Source organism: Siphateles boraxobius, unplaced genomic scaffold (genome assembly GCF_051911475.1).
Source record: "Siphateles boraxobius isolate OS27281-9 unplaced genomic scaffold, OSU_SipBor_1 68, whole genome shotgun sequence".
In the NCBI taxonomy this organism is placed as follows: Eukaryota; Metazoa; Chordata; class Actinopteri; order Cypriniformes; family Leuciscidae; genus Siphateles; species Siphateles boraxobius.
In genome coordinates, this window is record NW_027509195.1 from 12279245 (window position 1) to 12303334 (window position 24090).

The 24090-nt window shown below is 35.5% G+C and overlaps 2 protein-coding genes and 1 long non-coding RNA gene across 5 annotated transcripts; 2 read left to right on the forward strand and 1 right to left on the reverse strand.

The window, feature by feature from the left end:
- The first annotated feature begins 65 nt into the window (after window positions 1–65).
- sema4aa (sema domain, immunoglobulin domain (Ig), transmembrane domain (TM) and short cytoplasmic domain, (semaphorin) 4Aa) lies at window positions 66–19435 on the forward strand. The gene is made up of 14 exons (XM_077214818.1): window positions 66–234; window positions 6460–6620; window positions 6782–6838; window positions 7927–8022; window positions 8131–8224; window positions 8318–8437; window positions 9815–9948; window positions 12211–12392; window positions 12501–12642; window positions 14281–14470; window positions 14583–14698; window positions 16262–16425; window positions 17407–17474; window positions 18172–19435. Exons 1-14 carry the CDS (start codon window positions 135–137, stop codon window positions 18858–18860), a joined length of 2313 nt encoding a protein of 770 aa, XP_077070933.1. The 5' UTR covers window positions 66–134; the 3' UTR covers window positions 18861–19435.
- On the reverse strand, window positions 4029–5510 carry LOC143722968 (uncharacterized). 2 transcript variants are annotated; one of them, XR_013197017.1, is made up of 5 exons: window positions 5432–5510; window positions 5174–5238; window positions 4736–4795; window positions 4559–4655; window positions 4029–4357 (listed from the first exon to the last, which is right to left on the reverse strand). It is a non-coding gene; the product is annotated as an uncharacterized LOC143722968 (long non-coding RNA). The 2 variants fall into 2 exon arrangements; XR_013197016.1 differs by lacking the exon at window positions 5432–5510 and having other exon boundaries at window positions 5174–5329.
- A 240-nt stretch (window positions 19436–19675) lies between the features above and the next one.
- Window positions 19676–23361, forward strand: LOC143722969 (membrane-spanning 4-domains subfamily A member 4A). Of its 2 annotated transcripts, none has more exons than XM_077214821.1 (7): window positions 19676–19851; window positions 20739–20943; window positions 21220–21321; window positions 21596–21652; window positions 21871–22023; window positions 22161–22262; window positions 23035–23361. In XM_077214821.1, the coding sequence occupies exons 2-7, from the start codon at window positions 20770–20772 to the stop codon at window positions 23113–23115; spliced, it is 669 nt and encodes a 222-aa protein (XP_077070936.1). In that variant the 5' UTR covers window positions 19676–19851; window positions 20739–20769; the 3' UTR covers window positions 23116–23361. The 2 variants fall into 2 exon arrangements, with proteins under 2 accessions (XP_077070936.1, XP_077070934.1); XM_077214819.1 differs by having other exon boundaries at window positions 19742–19864.
- The last annotated feature ends 729 nt before the right edge of the window (window positions 23362–24090 follow it).

Below are 24090 nucleotides of genomic sequence, written 5' to 3' on the forward strand. Positions count from 1 at the left end.
AAGAGTGGTTTGAGGTTTTTAATCTTCCTTCCTTCCTGCTGCGCTCAAGGCCATCTCATCAGAGGAAGTGAGATCTAGTCACTCGCAGTTACTCTGATCAGAAGCGGTTCTGTTCCCTAAACACGTCTGTTAGGATGGCAAGATTGTTCAGAATCTGGATGTTTAGGGTCCTCTTCTTGGGATTGATAGACCCATCTCAGGCCTCCCTGCGTCCTCGCGTGTCATTCTCTCAGGGTAAGTGAAGCTCACATTAGATGATAGCGAGACATACTTTACTGGTGGAGAACTCACCTTTATAGAAGAATGTTGTACAGGAAAATAGTTTTTATACTTAAAATTTTCATGTTTAAATGTGTTACATGCTGTGTCTTTGTAATTGTGAAATTCACTAGAATTTATCTCTGTGAAAATTAGTTATACAACATTTTTTTTTAAGTGTAGTCTCTGTTATTGAAATATGGTATGGCGTTCTTGTAGACATCCGTGAGCTCAAGAAACCAGAACAGGATTTTAATCAGTCAGACTGTTGCTGATATCAGTCATTTGTAACCACATTTCTGACGGAATGTGTTTCGAGTGTGAATAACTGATAAATTAGCTGTTTTTCTTCCTGGCAATGAAGTTGTTCTGTCCGAATCCAAAAATCAGCTCAGCTGTGTACAAGAAAATAATTCAATGGGCTTTATTCATGAACCACAAGCAAAACATTTTCTTATATAAATTGTTGCATTTGATTCACAGTAAATGGGACAGTTTAATTACGAATTGACTTATAAATTATTTACTTATTTTAAATAAGAATCTGACCCATGAGTCATGTTGGGTGAACACAGATTCAGTGCAAGTTTGGCAATCTTTGTTCTCTGATCTTGTGAGTTGTGGTTTTGTTTGTTATTACCCATTGCTGTTGTTCTGCAAATGCTTGATGGTCTAAAAATGTTGCATTCTTGTGTACTGATGGTGGAAACCACCGCTAGCAGATTATTTCCCCGACACACTCCAAGCCCTGCTGCTGCAGAGAGTCTTAAGATGCAGCTAGTTTCTGCTTCAGAATTTATCGGGCATTAATAAGAACAATTAGGGTGTAAACCCCTTTCTAGACCAATAAATATGTCATGGAACACTGTCTGGGGTTTTATGTATAAATTATATAGGCTACATGTTTGAAATTTTTAAAAGAAATTACTTTAATTCAGCAAGGATGCATTAAATTCATCAAAAGTGACAGGAAATGTTTTGAGACATTTATAATGTTAAAAATATTTCTATTTCAAATAAATGCTGTTCTTTTTAACTTTCATCAAAGAATCCAGAAAAAAATCACTGTTACCACAAAAATATTAAGCGGCACGACTTTTTCACATTGATAATAATAAGAAATGTTTTCTGATCAGCAAATCAGCATATTAGAATGATTTTTGAAAGATCATGTCACACAGAATAGAATTCGTTCAAACACTAAAAAAACGTACCAACCCCAAACGTTTGAACGTCAGTATGTATACAGTATATTTAGCTTGCACATTTACATTCTCAGAATTAAGACGCTTGCATATTTTAAATTAAGCCACACTTTTTCTCAGTGCTACAATATAGAAACAGACAATGGAAAGTTATTTATGAAATTGTTATGAAGTCCAACCTCAATTATTAGCTTTTAAAACATTCAAGGTAATCTTTTCCCATTATGAAAATATGTCTCAAATTGGGGAAACATTGCAATGAAAAAAGTTTTAAACTTGGCATGAAGCGAAAGTTGCGAAACAGCTTCTCGAACAAGAAAAAATGTAGGGAGAGACTTGATTTGGTGATAATGGGAATTGATTGGATCATTAATAATTATGGTTTGCAATTGGTGGGTCTCATGAGAGTGACAGGTTGTCTTGACCTCGCTCCAGTAAATGCGTCATCAAAGAAGAGACGAAATGGGGAAGTTTTTTTAGTTAAAGATTAGGAGGGCACATGAATTGTTTAAAGTCCCCCTGTAGTCAATCATTTTATCCCTTAAAAACTCATGTTTGATCACCAAAATGACATATTTGAAAGTTTTTTCTTGTGAAAAAAAATTCTTCATGCCAGCAATAGCTTGAAAGTAGCTTGAATGTAACTCTACACTCTTGCTTCATTTACTATACACGGAACTTGAATATGCTAATTAACCCCGTCTCCACTCACTCACACAAGATTCACTCCGCCAACTTACTGAGGTAAACGCTACACAGTGGTATCGCTCTTTACAACTTCAAACACATAACGGCGGTTATTAATATGATTAGCATTTTGTTTGACTATGTTATCATACAGCTAATAATGCCAATGTTACACAAACTATGTTTCCTTTCGCCATCTCAGAGTCAGACAGACATCTCAGAGTCAGAAACGCTTTGAAAAACTCGAACGTCAGTGGAGAAAGGCATAGAGTTCATCATAACATACATCATACACCTGCTATATTGCTAAATCTACAAGATTTTTCATATCAGCAGAAAAATATACCGGGATAACATGGCTTCTTTCCAGACTCCCCTACTAGTTCTCTGTTAATTATATGCTTAATATGCACAATGTGATTGGTTACAAGAAAGTTTGTGAAGTCAGAAACACCAGCGATTTCAAACCGCATTTTCGAGTCTGTCTTTGGTTTACTGCAGTTTTAAAAAGAAAACACTCAGCAATTGACTTATGAATTTGCACATGGTTTGTCTTAAAGCATTTTAAAATCACCACATAGACAGCCTATAAACAACTTTTAAAAACTTGATTTTCACCACAGGGGGACACAGGAGGATAAATATATATAATAATTTATAATAAATATTTCAATACCAAATTTACAATTTTTATTTCATAATGACTTTAACATGGGTGAGAGCACAACAAAATCATATTGTCACATCTGTGTGTGCAGTATTGCTAAACCTTAGCTCACGGGCCTTCTATTTCCTCAGAACAAAACGAGGAAAAGAGTCACAGTGTTGTGGTTTCATTTCTAAAATGTGGATGAACACTGTTAATAGCAAAGGATGTCATTTACATAAAATGCATGAGCCAAATTCTCAGAAATGTAATCTTTCAATTGGTTTAATTAAAGATTATGAGTGCACATGAATTGTTTTTTTATATATAGGCCTATATATATATATATATATACACTTTTAGACTTTTCAAGCGTTTTTTACAGTAACTTACTGGCAACTGTTGCCAGTAAGTTACTGTAATTAAGATTTACAGTACCATACCGTATTTCAGTTTTACCGTAACTACATGGTACTGTAATTATTTTTATTTGTAAATTAGATTTCATAATTTTGATATAGAATTTATTTTCATTTTTATCCTACATAAGTACTACTGACATTCAAATCAATTAGACAAAATTATTACAAAACCTTTTTTATTTAAAACATTTAATATACATCACAAAATAAACAATCTGCCAATGCTGGAAATTATTTTATACATTAATGGGTGAGTTTAGGGTTTTGTGTTAATTTTAACAAAGTAAATATGTCAGAAAGGTTAGCACAAAGATGTGTAAACATGTTAAATTAACACATTATGTGCCATCCATCACTGCACACATTGTTAAAAAAAAAGTATATAAAATCCTATAAAAAACGTTAGCATTTGACAAAATGATTGTAGAGGCATTGGTTGTTTAGCTTATACAATTATTATACTGAAATAGTACCCATTACATTCATAAAACTGCAGAATATAAATACATTAAGCAGTCAAAAAGGAAATGTCCAACACAGGGCAAAACACAGTTCTTTTCACAATACATGACACATAACCCTGTAGCTTTAGGTAGTCTGTAAAAATATTCCTCATATTTCTTGTCAAATCTAGTTGTACAGTCAGTCTCAAAGTTCTTTCCCGTTTTAGACGCGTTTTGTGTGTTTTTCAGCAGCATTCACACTGAAAACCAATGCTGCCGCTCAGTCTTTTTGCCACTTGTGGGCGTAACTGCAGTAACTCCGGCCAACGGTGACGTCACGTGCATTCCCTCTATTTCCAAAGATTTGTTGGATTCATGTACACTGGTGGCCAAAATAAGTATTTAAGTGTCCTAATGTTTTTGAAAGAAGTGTCTTTGATGCTCAAGAAATATTTATTATTATTATCAATGTCTACTCCTCCATCTTTTCCACAGCATAGGAGTAAAAGTCATCATCAAAATATTCTTTAAAAAGCCAACACAATGTTTTTGTCCACCTTTGTGAATAAATGAACTCCTCCAAAGATTGGTTCCTGTTCAGAACTTGACTGACAACATCAGAATGTTCCCTGGTCTGTATGCGTGTCCACAAACACAAATGTACTCAGTCCTTCAGAGGAGATCCCGGTTCCAACACTATATAAAACAGAGAGAGAGAGAGAGAGAGAGCGAGAGAGAGAAAGAGAGAGGAGAAAATTCCATTTTTTTTATACATTTTTATTATTATTTACTAAAACTTAAGAATATATAGCCTATTTGTAAATATCTTTTTGTCAATTGCATTTTCAAACATTTCAGATTAACTAAATTAAATTATGCCAGCTTCAATTTTAATACTTATCCTAAATTCTGTCCAAAAATGCTGAGATCCATAGAGAGAAAGACTGAAGTCGATGTTTTAGCCCATTTCAGCTTGTCTGCAGTGAAGGGGTTCCTGTTTGAGACAAATACACAGTAAGACACATGCAAGAAATGACTAAGTGATGATCGTTCTCCTTCCAGTAGTTAACCCACCTCTGCGCTGATACTAGGACCTTCCTGGTCAGGTGGGACTGCAATGGTAGAGTCTTCTGCCTAATAAAATATCAAAATAATGTAAATATATATATATATAATCTTGAGTTGTTAAAATGCTAGATTTGGTATGATTTCCATTACACGAGAGTAGATGTTAAAACTTCATGCTGATTTGTACTCGGCTTTCGCCAAGATAAGCACCAACTAAGACGTAGCTTTACAGTAACCTATGCTTCTCCATCCATTTACGCTTCTTTCAATCTGGTGACGTGAATCTCCTTCTGTCTGGTGTTAATAGTGTATTTGCGCGTCAGCACACACAACGGCTGCAACCACAGTGCGGTCCCCCCATAACAACCCTCTGGATTGAGCGGAGTAGGGAACATCTCTAGGGTCTTCAAGTGGGCACCTTGAGAGTTTTACTGCAATGCTTACCTGGATACATTTAATCTGGTGAGACTGAACATAGAAAATGGTCCATCTTCTGATTGGTTCATTTTCTGTGTAATAAATATAATGTTAGACATGATGCAAAGGTCACTTAGCCTATTTGATATAAAGTTAGCCAATTTTATAGAGATTTTATAAGATATTGTATGCTACCAACACAAGTGGTTCCAAAGTACTTATCACATAATGCTAATCATTAATAGCAAACTTATGTCAAAATATATATTTTTTAAAAAGGCTTACCTCAGGAATCTTGCTAGACGTCACTGGGGCGAATTGGCGCTTGTTGCAGTTGCCTTTTTAAACACATACAAAATTGCAGTAAATATCAAAATCCATTAAAAAAATAATAGTTATAGTTTGCAATGCTATTAACTAGAAAGGTGTCCGCTGGCCATACAACTTTTTAGCCAACATACAAGGTTATTTTCTCAACAGTAGGCCAACTCTGGCTACAACCAAGACAGAATTTCACATTAGTTTATTTCAATAACAATTCAATAATCTAACAATTCAATTCAATAATCTAACAAAGTCTGTAAAATGAAACGTTAGCGCAGTTTACCGTGGTAAAGTTCGTTACTGCCATGTTGACGAGTAACTTTAGGCCTATAATGTTAAACTAGCTGCTAGTGTGCACAAACCTGTCAACACACACAGAATGTTTTTTACCTTGCTTTCGGGTCTCTCTCTCGGTGAAGTGAATTCCGTCTCTTCCCCGGGCCAGACACGAACGGCGCGGTCCAACAAGACAGCCAGAACCCAGTGATATTAGCCTATACTGGATGCTCCGGCACGACACGAAAAATCCCAGACGGTGTATAGTGATGCGCTGTTACATTTCTGACGTACGGTTCTCCGAGTCCAAGCGCTGCAGTAATAGTCCGGTCGCTTCAATGTGTCCAATATAGAAAGCCTCTGACTGTTATAACGTAGACACGCGGTGTAAGGCAAAAATTAGGAAATAAAAAGCACGATGGAATGGTGCCAGTCAGAGAGACCGTTAGGTTAAATACAGTTGTATATACTGCAAATTTAAAAAATACAGTAAGTGTCTGTATGTTGTGTTTGACGTCACAGAAAATTCCCATGATGCAATGGGAATCACAGTTATTTACTGTAAAGAGAAATAGCAGTATAATACTGGTAGATTTAAAGTAAATAACTGTAGAAATTACAGAAAAGTCTAACAGTGTGTATATATATATATATATATATATATATATATATATATATAATCATTATCACTGTTGGGTGTTTTTCTTCCACAGGAAGTTCTGAGCGTCTCTTGAACTTCTACAACAGCCCTACTGTGAAGAACACCACCACTCTGCTGCTCAGTTCTGATGCTGACACACTGTTTGTTGGAGCTCAGGATGCTTTGCTCTCCCTAGACGTCAGCCAACCAGATAGTATTACATTCAAAGAAAAGGTGAGAGAGATTTTGTTCTATATATTTCAGTTTACAAAACTGAATGATTTGATATGTTCCCCACTAACTGAACTTCTGTCATGAAGATCTCCTTAGATTTGGACGGAATATTACAACATAATATTTACAGTTAAAAATGTAAAGATATTGCATTTTTACAGTTGGATTGGAAAGCATCTGGACCAAACCTGATTACCTGTAAATGGGCCTCAAAAAAGGTAGGTGCCATTGTTAATGTGGAACTTAAAATTTGCTTTACAATATGTGTCTATGTCAAATAATATCTCAATGGTGTGCAGTGGTGTTTTAAAATGAAGACACAATCATCACTTTATATATATATATATATACTGTGTGTGTGTATATATATATTTACTCACTCCCACGTTATCCAAGATGTTCATGTCTTTCTTTCTTCAGCCGAAAAGAAATGAAGGATTCTGAGGAAAACATTCCAGGATTTTTCTCCAAATGGTGGACTTCAATGGGGTACAACAGTTTGAAGGTCCAAATTTCAGTTTCAATGCAGCTTCAAAGGGTTCTACACGATCCGAGCCGAGGAGTTAGGGTCTTATCTATCAAAACAATCTGTAATTTTCTAAAATAAAAAATAAAAAAACATATATACACTTTTAAAGGTAGGGTAGGGTAAGGCGAAAAACTCCATCTCATTTTCCTCCCCACCTTCTAAATCCTCCGACATCGATGTTTTACCTTTTACTTTTTTTTTTTTTTTTTGTAAATGGCGTTTGACTTAGTCTTTGCACATTCAATTTGTAAATACTAGCTAGCACCTTTGTCACACGTTTCCTTTCATTGTGATTACGTAATGCGTGGTGTTTCGCAGAGCTTGTGCAAGAGCATTTGTGGTTAAAAAATACATAGATGTTTTTTTTTTTTTGAAAACGGCCGATCGTTCGACTGGATAAGACCCTTATTCCTCGGCTGGGATCATGTAGAGCCTTTTGAAGCTGTATTGAAACTCCCATTGAAGTCCAATACATGAAGAAAAATCCTGGAATGTTTTCCTTAAAAACCTTCATTTCTTTTCGACTGAAGAAAGAAAGACATTAAGATCTTGGATTTCGTATGGGTGAGTAAATTTTCAGGAAACTTTAACAAAAATTTCATAAAAAAGAGAGATCAAATACAATTCTATTTTGTAATTTTACACTTACTATGTAATGTTCTATTTATCAAAAACAAATTCTAAAATCCGAGATCTATTTATTAAATTATTACTTTACAAGCTTGATATTTATTATAACATACCTCTTATTTTTTAATTGACTGTTGTCCATAACAGGATTGTGGCAACTTCATCAGTATTTTACAGTTTTTCAACTCTACACACCTTTTTGTCTGCGGAACAAATGCATATGGACCAGAAGGCATCATCATCGTAAGTTCAAATAAATTGAACCGATCGATATATGAGAAAGAATGAAGTATTATTTCAAGAATGGATCGATCGCCACTAGTTTAACAAGACTGGACATCTCTGTTTTAGCCTGCAGATTCTCTGAACGCCAGCAGAGACACAAAGGACGCCAAAAACTGCTGTCCCTACAGCTCCACCCAGAGGAACACAGCCATCATTGTTGGTGAGAGTGCAGAAACATAGTTTAATATCCTCGAAGATAGTCTTATCTAATCTAGTGCTCTCACACACTCAACTGTGACCTGTTTGTTTACAGATGAAGAGCTCTATACAGCAACCAAAGTTGGCTTCTTTGGGAAACAAGTCATTTCTCGCTGTCACAGCAGAGGAACACGCAACAACTTGGAGCTTGAGAATGTACCAAAATTGCTACAGGGTTTGTATTTTTTGTCTAAAAAATAATGCTACCATGATGCTCTGAATACCTTCTCTAACATATATAAAGTAATAATTTGATCTTGATGGCCTAGTGCTTATTAATATAGGCTGGTAACACAGAGGTTGCCTTTCAGTGTCAAATCAACCAAATTTCAGAAACGTCCCCGGTTTAAATTTTTGATTTTGTTTTTCTGAAGAAAGACAAACATAAATAGTGATGAAAGCCAAAATATTAAATGCCACGGATATACTGTATATTTACTGAGTGATCCACTATTTTGTAGAGGGGGGTCAAATTGACAAGTCTTTGTTGCATTATGCTAACGGTGACGGTTCAAAAACGGCAAAAAGCATGTCTTGTGTTTTTTGCCTCAAGTTTGCATGCCTGTTACTGTTATAAGTATTAAATATCTCTTAATATCCTTTTATTTTCTGGTTCTTAAAAAACTTTTCTTTTAGTATCCTGATTTTTAAAGCCCAAAATGGTTCAATTTCTAGAGAAATGAGGATCTCAATGTGGCTCCATGAGTACATTGGTAAATTGTTCACATTTTCAGTGGTCAAAAACCAATGGTGGGTCACTTTGCAGTTTGCACACAGCTGATACTTCATTTTTTTTAAAGAGGAATATCTGAAGAATGAATAAGGTTGAAACTAAAAATTAATCCTTTTTCCAATCAACACAACTGCATGGATCATAACTGTCTGAGTGCCATAAATATTTTTTCTGAAGTTTGCATGCCTGTAACTCTGAAAAAAGTATTAAAGTTATCATAAAATCCTTCTAGATTTTCATTATTAATAATTTCTTGTTTTGTAATCTCCATTTTAAGGCCATATATTGTTCAATCCCATAGGGGATGTGCAAATTGCTGAATTTTACCAATTTTCAAGCGTCGAAAACCAAATGTGGGTAACTTTTCAAACAGCTTATACTTATTGTGTTTAAAGAAGAATGTCTGACAAACAAATTATACTGAAACTAGAAATGTGTCTTGTTTCTCTCTGTCAACTAACAACTGTCACTGTTGCCATAATGCAACAAAGACTGCCAAATTCAACAGATTTTACTAATAGACCTACCAATCTCTGTGTAAAAATAATGTTGCCATTTTTCTAAGGTAATTTTTACCCCCCTGTAATTTGGCTCCAAATTATCATTTTGACCCCCCTCTACCAAATAGTGGATTATGACTTTTTATATTTTGGCTTTATAGCTCATTCCTTTATTTCTTTATTCTAAATCAAACATTTTAGCCGGGGACCTCTGGTTGAATTGACACAGAATGACCCTACTTCATCCTTGAGAGATACACGGAGAGCATTTCCACTGTAAAGACTTTTTAGGAGTGAAAAGGTTTTTTTTTCCTCTTAGACCCTGTATTCATCAGTTCGACTCAAGTTGCCAGTGAAGGAAAGATCCTGCTGTTCTTTACTGAGGCTGGAGACTTGACCGGAGACTCATTTGTGAACTCTTTTACTGTGTCTCGTGTGGCCCAGGTCTGCACGGTGAGACTTTATTTTTTCTCCTATTCTGAAACATAATTCCATTATCATTAGTTAGAAGGACTGGATTTTTTATTTTTTCTGTCAGCAAAAAATACAAACGTTCAATTAACCCCCGTGTTCTGTTTTGCTGGTTTGCTATTGCTGTGATCTCATGTGAGTGACAGGTTGTCGCGTCCTCGTGACGTCAGCAGAGAAGAGATGTCGCTGCAAGAGGGAGAGAAAGTTTTAATCAAAAGTTTAATTTTGATTAAAGAATACGAGGCCACAATTTGAATAAAAAAATGATGATGTGCACTGATAAATAATTTGTAATAAATACTGCAATATTTCATTAAAAAACAAGATTGTCAATTTTGATTTCACGGTGACTAAGTCTCTAAAGGCTGGAATACACTACACTACTTCTGCACTGATTTTCAGTCCGGACGTGTCAACCCCAACAAACATCCCAGCAAGCAATCTTGCGTTTAAAAGACATCTTATAGCCTTCCAAACACAGCCCAGACATCTAAAACAAGGCAAGTTTTTTTGCTGTCAGTGAAAATTTAATAGGCGTCTAAACCATATCTCAAGAATAGACTTGTTTCATTTAATTTCTTTGTTATCTAATAGATAACTAGTCTATTCTTGGGCTATGTTTTAGACGTCTTTTAAATTATTCTTGGGCTATGGTTTAGACGTCTTTTAAATTTTTCACTGACAGCCCAAATTTTGCCTTGTTTTAGACGTATGGGTTGTGTTTGGACGGCTATTAAACGTCTTTTAAACCTCTAATATTTTTAATAATTTCTTATTAGTCATAGACATATAGCAAAAATAACAACTATTGTTACAACTAAATAATATATTGTTAAATATAATCAAGAATTAACACTGACCTATAGCAAAAGATTGACTCAAAATCTTTTAACAAATATTATAAAATAATATTATTTATTTTTGCAATGTTGTTCAGAATCTGAAGGTAATTTGAACAAACTTAAGGTTAAAGGGATAGTTCACCATCAAAAAATATAAATTCTGTCATCATTTACTCAAGTTGTTCCAAACCTGTATGAATTTTTTTCTTGTGCTGCACTCAAAAGAAGATATTTTGAAGAAAGTCGGTAACCAAACAGTGAACGGCAGCCATTGACTTCCATAGTAGGAAAAAAATTACTATAGAAGATAATGGCTTCCTTTAACTATTTGGTTACCAAAATTCTTCAAAATATCTTCTTTTGTGTACAGCACAAGAAAGAAATTCTTACAGGTTTTGGATCAACTTGAGGATGAGTAAATGATGACAGAATTTTCATATAAATTATTTTAAATCACTTTAAAGGGATAGTTCACCCAAAAATGAAAATTCTGTCAGTATTTACTCACCCTCATGTTGTTCCAACACCGTACGACCTTCGTTCATCTTCGGAACACGAATTAAGATATTTTTGATGAAATCTGAGAGCTGGATCACTCCTACATAGGCTTCTTCAGGGATTGAACTTGCCAGCCCTGAAAAGTTATTACAGACATCGTTAAAATAGTCCAAGTGACTACAGTGGCTCAATCTTAAGTTTATCAAGCGACGAGAATACTTTTTGTGTGCAAAAAAACAAAAATAACGACTTTATTTCAACTATTCATTTCCTTCTCTCTGGGCCTCGAGTCAGTTCACTAGTGTAATAGCGTAAGCTTCTGTTATTGTACGTCACACGCATCACCCACATGACCAGCGTTGGCCAATAGTGAGCCTACGTGTGACGTAGCTCTACGCAATTACACTAAGTTAACTGACTAGAGGCCAACAGAGAAGGAAATGAATAGTTGAAATAAAGTCGTTATTTTTGTTTGTTTTTGCGCACAAAAATTATTCTCGTCGCTTGATAAACTTAAGATTGAGCCACTGTAGTCACTTGGACTATTTTAACGATGTCTTTAATAACTTTTCGAGGCCGGCAAGTTTCAATCCTTTTGAAGCCTATGGAGGAGTATGTAGGAGTGATCCAGCTATCAGATTTCATCAAAAATATCTTAATTCGTGTTCCAAAGATGAACGAAGGTCTTACGAGGTTGGAACAACATGAGGGTGAGTAAATACTGACAGAATTTTCATTTTTGGGTGAACTATCCCTTTAAGTATATTTTTTACTGTTCCTAACTCTTATCTGAGTCAAAAAAAAAAAAAAAAAACTGCAAAAGCATACAAAGAAAGCATATGAATGTTTAGTTTTAAAAGGCCCTTAAAAACTGCTTTAATGGAATTTTTTTTTTTAATACCAGGATGACAACGGAGGAAGCCGTGTCTTACAGAAGCGATGGACGTCCTTTGCTAAGGCTCAGCTGGTCTGCCAAGAAGGGGAAGAGCTCCAGTTCAACAAGCTGCAGGATATTGTCAAGTTGTCCCCAACGGATAATGAGTCTCCTGACAGCACCCTGTTCTACGGGGTCTTTACTTCACAATGGTGCCAATCATTTCACTCAAACCCACCATCATGGCATATATTCACTGTTCTGAAAGGCCATGCGATTGATGTTTAAACGTTTTCTTCCCATCTTTCTCTGTCTCACAGGTCAGTTTCATCTGGTCTGTCAGCAGTGTGTGCTTTTAGATTGGCAGATATTAAAGCATCTTTTTCAGGGGATTACAAGACATTCGATTTGAAAGGAAATCACTGGTCGCGCCATCCAAATACAGACGGCAAACTCGGCACGGTAACTCAGACTAAGAAAGCTGGTTAGGGTTAGATTTAGGACTGTTTGTACAATTAAGCAGAAATGATTATAAATAAAGATTGAGAATTTATTTATTTAAATAGTATTATTTGCTCATTTTAATTTAATTACATTCAAATATTTAAATGTATATGAAATTATTTAAATGATAATATTATTACAAATTATTTTCGCAATTCCATTTGCTGCCACTTGTGGCACAGATTATACACTACTACACCTTTAAATGATTAGTTCACCAAAAAATATGAAAATACTCACCCTCATGTCATTCCAAACCCGAAGACTGTTGTTCATCTTCGAAACACAAACTAAGTTATCTTACATTAAATCTGAGAGATCATAGAAAAACTTCTAAAAGTTAATTAATGGCTTGTTTACACCGAGCGGTACAGTACGATAAGGGACGGCTGATCCGGCTTGCGTTTCCACCCCCAACAGTACCCATACTTGATAGGCGTGGTGTATGCCAGAAAGTAGCGATCAACGTCATTTTCGCGCAAAAAAGACAGCGATACAGTAAATAACAATGGAGGACATACAGCAGATCTTGTTCTTGCTTGGCTGTTTGTCACAAGACAAAAAAAAAATTGTGTATTGGGTTTCAACTGTAAAAAAAAGCCACCTCTTGTGTTGTCATTCCCCTTGTAGCACGCTCAAGTGACGATTCTTTGTCAACCAATCAACTTTTTGCAGTGAGTCTAGCTAATTATTAGAAATAATTGTGTATCGTACTGTACTGTACCATACCGTACCGCTCGGTGGAAGAAACGAGCCAAAAAAGATTGTAAAACTAATCCATTTGAATTGAACGGTTCAGTCCAAATTTTTTGAAGAGACTTGATCGCTTTATATGATGAACAAGCCTGAATCTAGGCTTTTATTCACATATAAACATTGATCAGCCAACATAAACAGAAGCTCAACTGTACCTGTTTGACGCACGAAAACAAACCTCATTGGTTCTTGCGGAAGCTCAAACGTGCTGCGTAACATGAGAATGAACCTCGTTCGTCCAGCAAGCATGCTTGAGCTTCCATTTACCATATCAGATGTGTGTTTTGATGAATATTTATATGTAAATAAAAGCCTAAATTAAATGTCTCTTTAGAAAATTTGGACTAAACGGTTAAATTCATATGGATTCCTTTTACGATCTCTTTATTAACTTTTTGAAGCGACAAAGTGGTAGTTGCGTAGCTGTCAATGGAGGAACGGAAAGCTCTCAGATTTCATCAAAAAGATCTTTATTTGTGTTTCGAAGATGAACTAAAGTCTTACGGGTTTGGAGCGACATGAGGGAAAGTAATTAATGACAATTTTTTTCATTTTTGGGTGAACTATCCCTTTAAGGTCAACATGAAATTATATTGACAACCCATTTTACTCCCATAATGTCACATACTGTATTCTTGAATTAACATTAAGTTGACGTGTTGGGCCATAAAACCAAACAGCAATGTTTGCAAAGCACCACAGTGATTACACTCCTGAGGAAGTCCACAGTCAATGGTTTACTTATAATACATTAGGGCAGGATCATTTATTTTAACATCTAAAAAAATGACTCACAGCTGCTTTAACCATTGTGTAACCAATCTTCTCATCTATTTGCAGTGTGGACTGTTTAACGACACTGACCGTGTGTTAAGCATTGTAAAAACGACCTTCCTGGCTGAAAAAGCTGTGAGTTCTGTGGGGAAGAAACTGCTTCTGTCCTCCACAGAAGAGCGTTATAGCCGACTAGCTGTTCAGAGAACTCAAGCTGCAAATGGACAAAGTTACACCATCCTGTACCTGCTCACCGGTAAACATAATGAATATGGATTTTACTGATTCGGTTTTATTTTATCTTTTTTAAGTTTTTTATGGCCAGACTTTTTCCTGGCGCCCATTTCTGTAATTTCTATTTTCTTCAGAGTCTGGCTTTCTTCACAAAGTTGTCCTGCTGGCTGAAGGTCCTCATATCATCGAAGAGATTCAGACTTTCAAGCAACCACAGACTGTGAAGAACATCCTCCTCTCCAAAAGCAAGGTTTCGATACATTACTTTTTACTCTCCTGAACATTGGAAATGTTTTATACAATGCCTGTTAGCTCTGTTCCCAACCTAGACACTTCCACTTCCTAACTTTAAAGCAGCGGTTTAGCAAAAATAATATATATATATATATATATATATATATATATATATATATATATATATATATATATATAGTTACGATCTGCTCCCAGTCTAGGGTTGGGAGAGGGTAACAAATTTAAATAAAATAAAAAATAAAACGTGACCGTGGAGGGTTCCCTTCAGTCCTCTGCCCCAGAAATGTGAGCCAAACACTTGATACCAAAGTAAAATTATTTATTGTTTTTAAACAAAGAAAATGGAAGCTTTTCAATCTTCAGGAGAAGCTCAGACCAAAACAACAAACAAAAGAGGAAACTTACTTTTGGAAGGAAAACTAAATGACCTACACAGGTAAAAGAAAATAAATAAACAACATATGCTTCCCTCCACTCCCTGACTAACCAAAAACAAGGATTAATATATAAAAAGAAAAAGGTGACTCAATCTCCCTACTGCTTTCCGTATCAAACAAACAAAAGTTGATATATATATATATATATATATATATATATATATATACACAATACCTTTTAGTTACCAAACAAAGTTATAAACGTTATTGCTGCAGTTATTAGCTGCAGCAACACGCAAGTCTGGTGCAGGGGAGAAGTGAACCTTCTCAAGCTGTGTTCACTCTGCTATCTTATAGTAGCGTAGCTTTGTAACTCTCCGTATGAGCCTCAGGTGTGGCTAATTAGCTGCAAGATAATCAGAGTAAGGGAGAGACTGACAGAGCACATCACAAAAACAACAGTATTTAACAAAGTAAAATACATATTAAAAACACTTTTTCTATAATACGTCCCCAGGACGTAACAATATATATATATATATATATATATATATATATATATATATATATATATTGTAAGGGGATTTACAGTTAGGACCAAAGGACCAGATGTTTGAAGGAAGACCCTGAGTCAGAATTATAATAAATTAAAGAATAGTTTTACTGAAGATAGTTTGCAGTTTCATCAGCAGAGGTCAGCTTCAAGACTCACACAGGAGTTTGTAGGCCGTCCCGCTTACAGTTACAAAGATCACAGCAGTTAAACTCTTCACCAAGGTCTAAGCTACGTCCTGGCTTCAGGTTGCAATTTCTGATTGGCTAAGAAATAGATAAACATGGTCATTTTCCACACATATACAGATACTGTACATTGCAGGAGCAGTGCATTCCAATCTACGCCCTTCAGTGTGTGTATATATATATATATATATATATATATACATGTATATAATTTTAAATAGATATTTCATTTATTTATAGAATATAAATTATCAATTTCTATCTTGCATCATCCACCATCTTGGATAATTTAAAAAAAAAATATTTTTAAAATCGTTCGCATTAAAATCACAGTGTATACTGCATACATAGGCAGGAAACTAGGTCTTGAAACAGAGCGATATATATTAGATATACAATGTGATCAGGTTTCATTAAATGGTCTTTGTAAATTACCACAGGGTGTACTGTTCATCAGCTCTTCTGAGGGCGTCTTCAGAGTGCCTGTGTCCAACTGCTCAGTTTATCCAAACTGTGCAGAATGTGTGTTAGCACGCGACCCGTTCTGTGGCTGGGACTCAGAGATCAGAGTGTGTGCTACGGTGACTGGAATGGGCTCTAACCTGTGAGTTGTCTGTTCTATATCAATATCTGATCTAATAGGTGTAATTATCTCTGTTAGAGTGACTAATTGGGCTAACACTTAAACCACGAAAGTCAGTCTGACCCAGAGTTATTTTGGTATTATTTATATACTATTATAGTATTTTTGAATTAGCTTTTATTTTTATTTATTTTTTTGCTATGCACTTCTTTCATTTTTATTAGTTTTTTTTTTTTAAATATCTTTTTATTTAAATAATTTAAATTTTAGGAATTTTAATGCTTCAGCTTAATTTATCTACCTTATTTTTTAATGTAAGAGTGGCACGGCCATTAGTAACTTGAATTTACAAGGCTTCCGGTGTCATCTGTCTTCAGTAATTTTAAATATTTTGTAAGATGGATATGGATTATTGAATTTTTAATAATGAAAATGTGTGTGAAATGTTTTCATTTGAAATATTCACAGCTAAAATATACAACCGTGTTAAATATCAGCCCCCAAAAATGCAAGCCCTGAAAATAGAATGCATTAAAATGCAAGCACTGTTAATGCAATGCATTTTTTTAATTAGTGCAATTCAACATGCCTTTTTGTTTCAAAGACATTTGTCATTGATTTACTTTCATATTTATTTCAGTTGCACAAATACTTCTGTTAACTGTGCTTTATTCTTCTAGTTATTTACCTATATAGCACATTCCCAGGAAACAGTTGCAAAATAAGGTGGATAGTTAGTTGCTAAATATAAATGCAACATTTATATTTTTCATGTCAGTTTTTCATCTAATATTTATATTTTATTTCAGCTTTGTTTCAATTAACAAAAAGTTTTTGGTCTGACCAAGATGAAATGTGACAGTTTTGTTTTTGATTATTTTGTAGAAGTGCTTTTATCTGATACCACACTACTATTCTTTTGTGTGTGTGTGTGTGTGTGTGTGTGTGTGTGTGTGTGTGTGTGTGTGTGTGTGTGTGTGTGTGTGTGTGTGTCTAAAACAGACAGCAGGATGTGGAGAACGGAAATGTCAACCAACAGTGCAAAGAGTTCAAAAACACTGCTGCTACAGGTGATCTGATGTCCACAGATGTCTTCTGTGCGACCCACAAGACTTGCATTGTCTAATGTCATAATGTCCAACCACAGATTTTTATTTGCAACTACATGGTGTTTATTTGTAACTGCTGAGTCTGACACATTTTATCTTATCACACTTTAGATGAAGGTGCCAGATCTTTAACTGATAATGACCAACAAGTAGCGGAAGTTTCTTGCTTAGTGTAAAAATCTTATCTACACATCCAGACGGTGAACGTGATTTCACCAAGTACCGAATGTTCCTGGATCAACATCTTTGCTGATCCTGGAACAACTTTCAGATCAACCAATCAGATTTGAGGGACAAGTTTACAGTTTACGTCAAGTTTAGGCCTAGAACCAGGGTATGGTGCTTCAATATCAGTGTTATTCACCTATTATTTCCCTCTGATTTTAGGGAAAAGTTGTGGGTTGGGTTAGGTTTAGGAGTAGGGATAGGGTAAGGACTACATTTTGGGACAGGAATGTTGTTCCAGGATCAACAAAATATGTTGATCCAGGAACATGTCTTACTTGGCAAAATCACGGTGACCCATCCAGACAGTTTAAGATTATTGTGCATTGTTATTCTTCTAGTTATTTACCTATGGCACATTCACAGAAAATAGTTGCAAAATAAGGTAATATTTATAATGTTTGTTTTAACAGAACCATTTGTCTTTCTCCAGTGAGACGGATTGCACAGTTTAATGAGATTGTGGTTCTACCATGTCAGTCGAGATCAAGACTGGCCGAGGTGACTTGGAGGTTTTTAAACGACAGCGCCGTTCCCCAGTTTCCGTACCTGCATCGGGCCGACGGAAGCCTGGTCTTCCTCATCACTCCCGAGACTGTGAACACCTACCACTGCACGTCGAAGGAAATGGGCTTCGAGCAAATCATTGCCGCTTTCGCTGTAATTCTGCCGATCATCCCTCGTTCTCTTCCTCCCCCATCACACCAGCAACCTGACGTCACGCTGGACTCCAGCAAGGACTCAGAAATTGAGCCCATCCCTGAGCACTACACAACACTTGAGTTTGACGAATCTGATTCTGAACCTACAATAAATGAAAAGACGAATACATTTATGACACCAGACAGGAGCGGTGAAAAACAAGCCAGGACTAATCGTGCATCTACTGTTAACATGAACACTGATGGAAAAGATGCTGTTTGCATCTCACAGAAGAGTTACTACTCTGAAATGGTTGCTTTTTGCCTTTTGTTTGTCATTTGTCTCCTTGTATTCGTTGCTTTTTTGATCCTGTGGAAACAAAGCATGAGGTGCAACAAAACCACCCCTCAGAAACAACCTAAAGACACAGAGTCAGACAATATAATCTGGCAAACAGAACTGGAAGAAAAGCAAAGCTGAGCCCTAAAACCAGTAGAATCTGTACGATTATAAAAAACTAAGGAGTGATTCTTGACCCATAATTAGTTTGGAAAATAACAACATTCCCATTTTGAAATTAATTAGATTTGATCACTAGAATGTCAACAATACATTTCATGATATTTATAGTCATTTGATTTTATTTATATTTAATGATTTTAGATAATCATACTTATTTTACTTAGTTTCAGTGCACAAAAACTTGAATGTGATCTAGTAAAATTGATGTGATCTAGAACCTTTATACAGCGCATGGCATGCTATGGTAACAAATCACAATAAAAAGGTCATAAAACATCTTATTTTTCAAATATCAGTAATATCCATGATTTCTTGATCTGCAAGTAAACATTTCATTATTTTACTTGTGTTGTATGGATTCAGAAATGCTTGTGATTCTTGTGTTGCTGTTCCTAAACCAGAATCAAACTACCGATAAATTAATAGTTGCTTGATTAGTAGTAGCCTATTAATTTCATCAAGTCATGTTTATGGGTGCAGTTCATTTGCCCAAAATCCATTAAAGATGTGAGTGAAAATATGAACAATAAAAACTAGGAATCTTTTCTCTTTTTTCAGTGTTTAGGCTTGGGGGGTTGTATGAGATTTATTTAAGGTAACATGTTGCAGAATTATATTATTTTACAATGCATCAAATAAAATCTGGTATTGCACAGTGTCGAGGGTGCATAGAATGTACTGTAACCTGTATATAATGGGGTGACTGGGAGTAACCAATTAATCGAGAAATCAGATCCATAGGCATAAATGCTACCCAATCAGGAAGTGAAGAAGCTAATGTGTGTGGCCAATCTGTACAACACAGATGGAAACCCCAGGCATGAATATCTGACAGAAATTCTGTGCCTGAAGGGGTTAAATGAATTCGGTGGGAGGAGAAGGAAGTTTAATTTCCCGTAATGTTTTTCTGTTGTTCAGTAGGTAAATGAGGTCGCACGTCAACTGATCAGTGAGTAGAATTGGTAAATAAACGGGTTGCAATTCGTTCTTTTGTATAGATGGTCTACTAGGCTGTAAGCTACTTTTCCAGCGTTGATAAGTTCATACTGCGTAGTGAAATATTAGCCTAAAATTGTTAGGCCTAACGTTACATAAATCGCTGTTATGATGGTTATTCCTCAAAATCTGGCTATCAAGGCAACGTTTGTGACATCATCGTCTTAAAATCTAGTAAACTGCCTGCCTAGACGGTTAGGATACATATTATCGCAAAAATATATTTTGGAATACTTCCATGACTCTTAGACCTAACGTTACTGTTTTGTAATATAGCTGTTTATGCATACTATATAAATCAGGCCAGGGACAATAAATTAAGATCAGTCTAAATTTTCTATGCACTGATTATTCATATGACCATACATTTCCAAATAATATTCGATATAATTCGAGCACATTACGTATAACGTTAACGTTACCAAAATACAGCGTGGTTGACTTCCCTTTCCGTCAGTATAACTACATAATTCAGTCTTAATTGTACAGTTTTACATTACATTGTTTACGGCAAACATTCTTTTTAAAGGGATAATTCCCCACAAAAATACAACAACCATTTTGTCATTACTTACTCAAGTTATCATTACTTACTCAAGTTATCATTATATCACCCTGAAGTAACCAGACTGTTGACGGTGTTCCCATTAACTTCAATATTAGGGGAAAAAAATGCCAACAGGTTTGGAACAACTTTAGGGCAAGTAATGACAATTTCCATTTTTGGGTGAACTACTCCTTTATGCACACTAAAAAATATGCTTGCAACTTTAATCAGGAAATGAGAAACAGGTTTGGAGAATCCTGGTTGATGAGTTTTTTGCTTCCTTGTTGTTGCAGCAAAAACGTGAGCCTCATATTTCTGTGAGATATGGCCTCTTCAATGACTACTGAGGCTAATGGAGTGAGGGTAGTGACTCATGTTATTCCACTGGAGCAAAAAATGGAGTCTCCGGACCTAAAGGCGAGCTTGGTCAAACAAGAAAAGTCCAACCTGCCACCAAGAACAAGGATGTTCCTGAAGGGGAAGCCTATGTCACTGGGGGTGAGAGCTGGGCACATGTATTTAGATGCAGTTTCATACCAATATTAAATATAAATTTAGCTTTGTTGATAGTATGTTGATGAAAGAAAATAATTTGAACTCGCAGAGAATTTTATTTCAGCCTAAAACATTTTAGCAGTTTGTAAAAGATGTTGTCCATAATTTGTTGATTTTAAATCAATCTTCCTTTGAACTTTATACCTCTGTTTAGATGAAAGTGATTCAGGAAAGTTCGTTTAATGCATATTTTCCTGAAGTGTGTTTGTGTTTGTGCAGTTGGTGCAGGTTTTTACTGGTTTGGTAGTCTTGACTCTGTGTACCATCGCACTACTTGTCAACATGCTGCGTGCTGAGTTTGTAATCTGCCTTGGACTTCCTGTGAGTAAACATTCTGAGGCCGAATAATACTCCAACATAAGAAATATAAAATTTATATAAGATATATAATCAATTATGCACAATAAATGTCACTGAAATATAATTTAATAAATCTGATTATTTATTCTTCATGTCTGAACATATGGATAATTGTTTTTGTGTCAGTTTTTTAATTTATTTTTATTATCAATTTCTTATATAAAGAGCCTTTGTAGTTTGGTTCAGGTTAATGAACCAAATAAATTGTCAAATAAATACATTTTTGTTTTTTCAGTTTGTCATCTCTGGGTCAGTGGCAATTGCTGCACATAAGAGATCCAGTTCTTCTCTGGTGAGCAAATTCTTATATTTACTGTATATTTGATTTATTTTTAAACTCGCTTTATTCAGTGCATACCTGGTGTGTTCAGATATCTACAGCATTCTGCACTCTCTCTGAAGACTCAATAAATCGTCTACAGGATTTCATGAAGTCTTCAAATGTTTCTTGAAAGCCTGAAAACGCTTTCTTTCTGTATGAAATCCAATTTTTGCTTTGTGTTTGTGCAGATCAAAGCCACACTGGCCATGAGCATGATCTGTGTTCCTCTGGCTGCTGCAGGAGCCGGTTACTTCAGTTGGGAACTCAGCAACAGACCCGGGGATGACCCTTGTGATGGTGGAAATTATTGGACTTGTTCAGGCATGTTTCAGAGATTTAATGTAAGTCTGTATCTGGTAATGATCTCAAGCTCAAGTTTACATTTAATGAATGCTGATACATATGTCTTCCTGTACCATATTCTTATGACAGATCTTGATAATCTGTTTGCCATGTGCAATTTTTATTTATTTTTTAGAGTTTGATGGATGGAATCAGGGGGCTTCTGCTGGTGCTGTCTGTTCTTCAACTGTGCGTGTGCATCGCTCTGTCCGTCTTTTCCAGCCGGGCCATCCTCCAGGTAAGAAGTGAACTGAATGAAAATATCAACCACATGACAAATTAGTGAATGATGATATTCTGAAAACTTCAGTTTTCAGTTACTGTTTCCATTCAAAATTGAGAATTTACCTTATGTACAAAATTGGAATACGGCATAAAAAATTTACGGATAAAGCACCGTTTCCATATTCCATATCTTCCATATGCTTTCATCAAACGCAACATAAGTTCTATGAACTCAAAATTCAAAAGTTTTTACCTGTAGATCCACATTCAACCAGCTTGCATTTTAAGTTAATATGAACATTGATGTTACATAATAGTAATAGTTGAGCAAACTGAAAAGGCTATACGGGATTCTATACAACAAAGCAATGTATATATGTTTGTTATACATTGTTTGTGTATATGCTCTTTCACAACAAAATATAAGCAAAAGGACTACATGGAGCTAAACCCCTTATATTTCTGAATAACAAATATTTCTGTTATACTAACTCCCCATGCTTTGACCAAAAATACGAATTATTCAACTGCACCAACAGTGATCAAACTGAGCATGCTCCGCTAGTTGAACCTTCACAACCAAACTTGACATTACAAGTTCTTGCTGTTTAAAGTTGCTTAGACTAAATGGCCGACAAATTGATAAATACTTCATACAATGTCAACTTTTTCTACATGCAATAATTCAGACAACCTTTAAAATGAAAGTTGGATTTATCTTACAGAGTTTTGCCGATTGTGACATACAGACGTTATCTAACAAAATCATCTTTTTTAAATTCCAGGAGGATGAAACTGATGTTGATTCCTGCGGCAGTGAAACCAGTCTCCTGAAGGTTGGGGTGGATTGCGGCTCCAAACCCTGAACGGCCACACACTTATGGCCAAGGTTTAGCCAAAAGTTTAATCATCACATAACCTAAACCTTATAACATTTAATTTCTTTCTTATGGAATTGTTTGTTATAATACAGCATAGCCATTTCACATTAGATGATTTGTAATTTTTGCGGTATCACCTGGTATACATACACACTTCTGTACGGGAATGTTCTGTGAGACATATAGCACACTTCTTGCTGACTTTATTAATAAAATGCACTTTGTATTTCATTATTGCTCTTGCATTGTTTTGAGAACAATCTAACTATATTAGCTTTCACGGCAACAGATGAGCTGAAGTCATTGTTGATTATAGCGCTTGAAGTTCTGTCATCTGCCACTTTAATGTTTGCTCTCTTTAAGGTACAGTGGGTTCTGATTGGATGTTCGCTATTCTCATAGAATTAGAACAGTTATTAAAAGTTATCGTTGTTAGTGTGTACATTTTTGGTTCTTTTTTTTTTCATAAAATTGTGAAAATATATTTGTGGAACACGTAAAGTCACCATTTATATAGCGCTTTTAGCAATATAGATAGTTTCAAAGCAGCTTTACAGTGATAATAGGAAATTAAAGTAACATAGATTGTTTTGGCTTTACAGCAGCTTTAGAATAAAGTTATTGTCTAGCTAAATTTAGTTTTGATTCACTTCTGTCGCAACGTTCATAAGTTATTAACTTAGGGGCCGCTGACACGACACCGTTCTAACAGAAAACCCTTAATGCGATCCGGCCGCTCATTTGCACGTTTGTACAACCCTTGAAAATTTTATAATACTGAATTTTTTTATCGCTTCCGTGTAGCCACGTGAACCGGAATTATCCCAACAACATTTTATCCGTACAGAGGTAAAGCGAAGGAGGCCTTCAAGGGAGAGACTAGTTGACACTTCAGGACTGCGTTGTCGTCGTGTCCTGGCGCTGCTCCTTCATCAGATTCGGATACGGCCTGGATCCGGC

Bases quoted from the DNA above. Each gene is read 5' to 3' on its own strand.
- sema4aa (XM_077214818.1), top strand. From the start codon at position 135: ATGGCAAGATTGTTCAGAATCTGGATGTTTAGGGTCCTCTTCTTGGGA. The intron at 8,023-8,130 runs GTAAGTTCAAAT...TCTCTGTTTTAG, and splicing joins GACCAGAAGGCATCATCATC to CCTGCAGATTCTCTGAACGC. The intron at 8,225-8,317 runs GTGAGAGTGCAG...GTTTGTTTACAG, and splicing joins GAACACAGCCATCATTGTTG to ATGAAGAGCTCTATACAGCA.
- LOC143722969 (XM_077214821.1), top strand. From the start codon at position 20,770: ATGGCCTCTTCAATGACTACTGAGGCTAATGGAGTGAGGGTAGTGACT. The intron at 21,322-21,595 runs GTGAGTAAACAT...TTGTTTTTTCAG, and splicing joins TAATCTGCCTTGGACTTCCT to TTTGTCATCTCTGGGTCAGT. The intron at 22,263-23,034 runs GTAAGAAGTGAA...TTTAAATTCCAG, and splicing joins CCAGCCGGGCCATCCTCCAG to GAGGATGAAACTGATGTTGA.